A 6,274-nucleotide genomic window follows, 5' to 3' on the forward strand; every position below is an offset into this window, starting at 1 on the left:
ATGCAGGCCTTCCTCAGCAGCCTGAGCAAGTGCGAGGAGGGCCACAACAACCAGACAGAGGACTGGATGAAGCAGATCTGGGACGTCGCCTACGACATCGAAGACTGCATCAACGACTTCGCCCACAGCCTCCGTCCAGACCCCAGGGGCAGCGGCTAGGTGACGGCCGTCCGCAAGATTCTCTACGAGATTCGGACGTGGTACCCCCGCCGCAACATCGCCACCCAGATCGTCGATCTGAAGAACCGCGCGCAGCATATCGGCGAGCACCGAACCAGGTAGGCGTCCTCGACCCGCAGCCTAGGAAGAAGAGCAACTTGGGGGGCGCTACGGGGTATCTCGCTGCTGAGAATCAGGACGTAACCCGACAACTCGTCCGCACCCAGCAGCATGTGGGGGTGAAGTGCTCTGTGCTTGCAGGCGCCTGCAACCTCTGCAACGGTGGCATCCGCTTCGTCCGGGAGCAGCGCCCCAACAGGTATTGTATAGCCGCATTGCTCAATTTTCAGTCAAATCAACATCGATTCAGTAGCTGAGAGGTTCTTCTGATGGGTACGCAAATCCAACGAACAGGAGCATCAGGGACATGCCGCTGCAGATTGAGTCTAGGAGGGAGCTCCTGCAGCGATCAGGGAGGTCCCCTGACGGCATCTCCAGTGTTATTCTCGTTGAGAAAGACAGGTGCCTAGCCATAAGCTTCCTTCAAGAATGGCTGAATGCTACTACAGATTGCTCGATGACGAGGTGCTCATCTTATAATTATTCTTGCAGGTCTTTCATCAAGTCTAAAGTAGTGCTAAGGATAATGGAATACCTCAACCTTTTTGAGATCCATGGTTTGAATTAGCCTCAAATAAACAATCTTATAATTACCCAATACACAGAAAGCAAAATGTTTGGATCAATAATTCATAAAATTTATCTGATCACGAGAAACTCTAGGTAACCAAACGTGGCCTAAGCATGAATGCATGATGACAATTGATGACAGTGATGTGACTAATCATCACGGTCCTTCAGATGAAAAAAGATTGTTGGAAATAACTAACACAACACTCATGATCGATCCACCTTTAACCGACAAGCTTAAACCTCTAATAGGCTCTTCTTCTAGCCACACATCAGCCTGCTGGACCAGTTTCAGCGACACCTAAGGTGTGATGTGCCTTTCATATTTTCCTACAAGAATATTCCTTAACTTTGTGCTTTGTTTTTGCATGTCAAAAGACTTGTTGTTATGGCATGCAAGTTACTTAAACATATAAAATAAAGAATATTCTCATATGAATATAACACAATAAGAGTCATGTAGCTTGGTTACTGTTTCAGTCTTGCATCAACACAATTCATTTATTGTTTATCTTCAGGAAAGTAGCACATGGAATTTATTCCTTAGTGATGATCCATTTTTCTCTATTTAACATTGTCTATATGTTTTTTCCTGTTGGGCTCTCAATTCTCAAGTAGCTTTATTTTACAATGAAAATTTCATTTTTGAAACAAGTTATTGAATACATTTGTGTCAGTGGACAGTTGCAAGTTGCATTGGTTCAGAATTTTCAGATCTTGATTATCATCAGCCATTTTTTTAAGAAAAATACAATCTATTACCGTTGTATACTTATCAGATGCTGGTTATACTCTCAGGTACCTTATACTAGAGATGACAATAAGTTCAATGATGCCATTTATGAAGACTTATGTGTGGTCATGCTAACATGACATTCGAGAATTACGAAGAGTTATTTGGTACCTCTCACATTCGAACTGAGGAACTCTTTGATGACACCGGAATTGATAGTTACTTTTAAATGAAGGAAACATTGCTTTTTGCTCAATCGACAAATAAGATTGGACATTGTTTTACCATCCTAGAGCGGAGCTGGTCTCTGTTGCTGCAGTGATGAGTAGCAGAAGCCACTTCTTGTTGTTCCTCATGATAAGTCGAAGCACTTCTCTTAAGTTTTGGGCCTCCTCTAATCTTGCCAAAATTATTCTTCTGTATTTTCACTGTGATTCATGATTTTATTCACTTGTCGAGTTTGCTTTTACTACCAATGAAAGAGCGGATGTGAGGCTTTATCATGGTGATACAGGTCTACAATCTATGGCATACTAGGTTGGAGAAAATTCCCCTATGTGTTGTATGCATACCGTGTATTTGCCAGAGAAGCCTTTAGCTCACATCAGAAAGATATATAACTTTCTGTTTGACAGGAATGACTCAGTAATTGGGAGTCAACTGGAATTAAAATAATACCAGCCTTAGCTAAATGACAGTTGGAACGGTGAATGAGGATATGTTTAGGTAATACAAGAAATACTCCACCATTGTGTTATCTTTATTGCATGTTTGTTGCTACACACCCAAGACATCCTTTTAATGATATTAAATTTGTGACATGCATTCTTTAGAAGCAAGAACACAATAAATCCATCTTCTACAGGAGCCATACTTTGTGGACCGAATGAAATGATGACAGCTGGAAAGGTGAACGTGTATATATTCAGGTAATACAAGAAATACTCCACCATTGTTTTATCTTATTGTAGGTTTGCTGCTACACACCTGAGACATACTTTTCTCTACAACTATTAAGAGCCTATTGTAGACCGCCCCCGCCTCCTCTACGCCCGCACGCCGCAAACCCCGTCGCCCCCGATCCCCTCGGTCGTCTCCCTCTCCGGAACGCAGGCAGCGCGACGCGTGGTTGGGACGGCTTCTCCCTCCGAAACACGGGCAGCGCGGCACGCGGTGGGGACGGCTTCTTCATGCCGGTGAGCATGGGCCCGACGTACTCTGCTCATAGCGTAACTGCAGGAGAGAAGAGAAGCCCCGCAACCCTAGGTCGTTGCCTCTCTTCCTCTCAGGTTCCACTCATCCGCGCGACGCAACGCGATGACACCGGAGGTATTCCTCTCTCCTGCTCCTCCTATACAGGATCTTTTATTTCCTCGTCGTGGATCATTCGTTGCTCCTCCTATACATGATCTTTTATTTGGGTGGCAGATCTGTCTATTGCAGAAGTGCTCATGCGCAGACGACATCACAACGACCGAGGGTGGCGAGGAGCGAGACGAGAAGTCGAAGTCTAGGCATCCAGGGCCTCCCTTGCTTCCGCCGGCATCACAGAGCGGAGACACTTACGCGCACACGAGGTCGTCGGGATCGGGATCCCTCGCGGCGGCTCCTGCGGTAGCCGCGACGGCGAGCAGGGCCAGCGCCGCCACGCTGATCCCCGGGGCACACCGCCCACGCCACGTCCCCTACGCAGACGAAACAAACCATCACCTTTTGTCTGTTTGGGCTCTTCTAGCATCGATGATCCTCCACAGTTTATTGACTTTGGAAGCTCACAAATCCTTTTTTTCTCTCTACTGCCCGTTGGCTCGGTTGCCATATATTCATAGATTTCTGCGTGTAAAATTGCTCTGATTCACCATGTTTACCCCCATCTACACTTCAATCTTTTCCGCAAAATTTATCAGTTTTGGCTTGATCCCAAGCAATTTAGGCACGATGTTGTTGTCAAGGTTTGTGCCTAACACGTTATATGCTCTGGACGCCTGCAGGATGCCATCTCAAGTCATGGATCCGAGGCGCCACCTCTCCCAGTTTAGCAATCCAACCGTGGCTGCGTCCTCCTTCTCTGAGGAGCAGTTTCGCCTTCCCACAGAGGTAATAATCTGCAGTTGCAGAATTGTTGCCCCATTTATTGTTTGTGTGCCTGCAGGTGGGGCGAGCAGTCAGACGACGTGTTCGATGCTCTGGCTGGAGACTTCATGAAGCCCAGGATACAGGAGGTGGACTAGCTCCTCAAGCTCGTCGTCAATGTCACCGTCTACAACGAACAGGTATTCTGACTGATTGAACCAAACAAACTCACTGAACGAGTGACTGACGAAAATGATCCATGGTTGGCATTACCACCACAAGCTTCAGCAATCCAACTGTGGCTGTGTCCTCCTTCTCTGAGGAGCAGTTTCGCCTTCCCACAGAGGTAATAATCTGCAGTTGCAGAATTGTTGCCCCATTTATTGTTTTTCTGTTTTTGTTAGCTTATGCTAAGACCAGTGATGCCTTTATTGTCTTAGTTCATGTTCGATACCTATCATTTTGTTATTTGATCATCTTTCTTGAGTCTTGACTATGGCATGCACTGATTTTTTTAATCTGTCTTTGCAGAGGCAGGTCGGATTTTGGAAGCAGGAGTCGCTGCATCACATTGGTGAGTACTGAATTTGATTTAATATCCCTTAGCTTTGTGCTCATTTCCATGCAAAGGATGCCCTGTGGCTGCAAAAATTCACGCGTTGTTGTGGGGGGCATTTTGTGCATTAACAGTCACAACATTTTATGCATGACTAAATAGCATAAATAATTTGTTTGCATGTGATGAATATGATTTTAGCTTACCCTAACTTTACGAGAATAATACGTTTTGTTTTTGGTGTTGTCCTGATGGACATGATTTGTTGCACTTTCCATTTGCTGTTTCTGTATTTAGGTCAAGCCATTTGTGTGAAAGGTCAAGCTGGTTAGGAATGACTAGAATGTATGTGTGCCTGCAGGTGGGGCGAGCAGTCAGACGACGTGTTCGATGCTCTGGCTGGAGACTTCATGAAGCCCAGGATACAGGAGGTGGACCAGCTCCTCAAGCTCGGCGTCAATGTCACCGTCTACAGCGGACAGGTATTCTGACTGATTGAACCAAACAAACTCACTAAACGAGTGACTGACGAAACTGATCCATGGTTGGCATTACCACCACAAGCTTGCCTGTTTGATCTGCTCTGCTTTTTCTTGGACATATGGATCTCCTTATTGTTTGCAAATAAAATAACTTGGCCATTAGATAGTACTAACAAGTCTTTCTTTCTCTCTCTCTCTCTTGCAGGTCGACCTCATCTGGGCGACCAAAGGCACCATGGACTGGGTTCAGAAGCTCAAGTAAGTGTAGTCTCTCTGATCTCACACGCACAATGTGCACTCTGTCTAGCATCTAGCTCTGGTCACAATTCACAACACAAGTGGCCTAGCCTCCTAGCTTACTGATCTGATGCCTCCTGCTGCTGCTGCTGCTTTTGTCATCCATCAGGTTGGACGGCCTCAACAGTTTCATGAGCTCTCCCAGAACGCCCATCTACTGCAACAAGGAGGGGCAGTCCGACACCCAGGCCTTCGTCAAGTCCTACAAGAACCTCAACTTCTATTGGATACTCGAAGCCGGACACATGGTAATTAACGAATGGTAACCCACGCACCCCTTTGTTTTGGTTGTTGCATTAGCACTCACATATATATCGTCGTGACCAAGCTGAGAAGGTGACGCGCCATCCACCCTGATGCATACTCGCTCGTCTAGTGAGTGCATAAGCTGGAAAGAGCGTGCATTCATGCAGTTGGTGAGATATAGCTTCTTCGTGCCCACGTGCACCAGAAATGCTCCATGCATCTGCCTGTTGCTCCATTCATGATTCCCTCTCCTCTCTCAATGAAGAGAGACAAGACTCCGGCCACAGGCCAGCCGGGCACACACATGCACCAACAGTGATATGTAGACAGACAGATTCCTAGATTGTAGGCAGCTAGCTAGGACAGCATCAGGCAGGGAACTGCTTTGCTGTCTTCTTGAATGTCTTTATATAGACTGGACTTATTAGGACTGATTTGGTGAACAGGGGAATGGAGGAGCTTATGGGAAAGGAATCTCCTCGCTCTTCAATTTTGATTCCTTCTTCATAGATCTCCTTCATTTCTCTGTCCACATAAAGAGAAAAAGATTTAAATGTTTTCTGCATAATGTTCCACTTCCTGTCTTCATGCTGATGGCAACAATGGACAGGTACCTCTGGACAACCCTTGCCCTGCGCTCAAGATGCTGGCTGACATTACGCGATCTCCTGCCGAGTAGCAGGAGGAAGCAAACAAGGCGATGGAATGGAACGACCTGACACCAGTTCTTCAAGATTCTTCTCTTTTAAAGTTCCGTAGCACTTCATTCATTCAGTCAGCCAGTCTATCTTTTCATATAGTCAGAGAAAAATAAATCATTGGTGGTAGCATTCATACATGCAACAATAAACAAACACAAAGGAAAAGGTAGTGATAGGATCAAACAAATATTTAATTCAGCAGATATTATTGTGTAGCACCGCTGTAGAGCTTGCACCTGAATTTCCAACATGATGATCTAATTGACAGTGCCTTCTGCTGTCTCAACTCAACACTTGAGCTGACCCGATCTCGCCTCCTTCCTACATTGCCTCTGAT

General features: G+C 45.8%; 1 protein-coding gene and 1 long non-coding RNA gene across 2 annotated transcripts; both read left to right on the forward strand.

The window, feature by feature from the left end:
* Positions 1-3,578: 3,578 nt before the first annotated feature.
* On the forward strand, positions 3,579-4,230 carry LOC109943185 (uncharacterized). The gene is made up of 2 exons (XR_002265917.2): positions 3,579-3,679; positions 4,187-4,230. It is a non-coding gene; the product is annotated as an uncharacterized lncRNA (long non-coding RNA).
* A 232-nt stretch (positions 4,231-4,462) lies between these two features.
* LOC103642716 (serine carboxypeptidase-like 51) lies at positions 4,463-6,039 on the forward strand. The gene is made up of 5 exons (XM_008665923.2): positions 4,463-4,500; positions 4,573-4,693; positions 4,899-4,951; positions 5,100-5,238; positions 5,847-6,039. Exons 1-5 carry the CDS (start codon positions 4,463-4,465, stop codon positions 5,913-5,915), a joined length of 420 nt encoding a protein of 139 aa, XP_008664145.1. The 3' UTR covers positions 5,916-6,039.
* The last annotated feature ends 235 nt before the right edge of the window (positions 6,040-6,274 follow it).

Source organism: Zea mays, chromosome 10 (assembly GCF_902167145.1).
Source record: "Zea mays cultivar B73 chromosome 10, Zm-B73-REFERENCE-NAM-5.0, whole genome shotgun sequence".
Classification (NCBI taxonomy): Eukaryota; Viridiplantae; Streptophyta; class Magnoliopsida; order Poales; family Poaceae; genus Zea; species Zea mays.

Excerpts from the sequence above, each read along its gene's own strand:
- LOC103642716 (XM_008665923.2), top strand. The coding sequence starts at position 4,463 with ATGGACATGATTTGTTGCACTTTCCATTTGCTGTTTCT. Across the intron at positions 4,501-4,572 it reads ACTTTCCATTTGCTGTTTCT|GTGGGGCGAGCAGTCAGACG; the intron begins GTATTTAGGTCA and ends GTGTGCCTGCAG. Across the intron at positions 4,694-4,898 it reads TCACCGTCTACAGCGGACAG|GTCGACCTCATCTGGGCGAC; the intron begins GTATTCTGACTG and ends TCTCTCTTGCAG.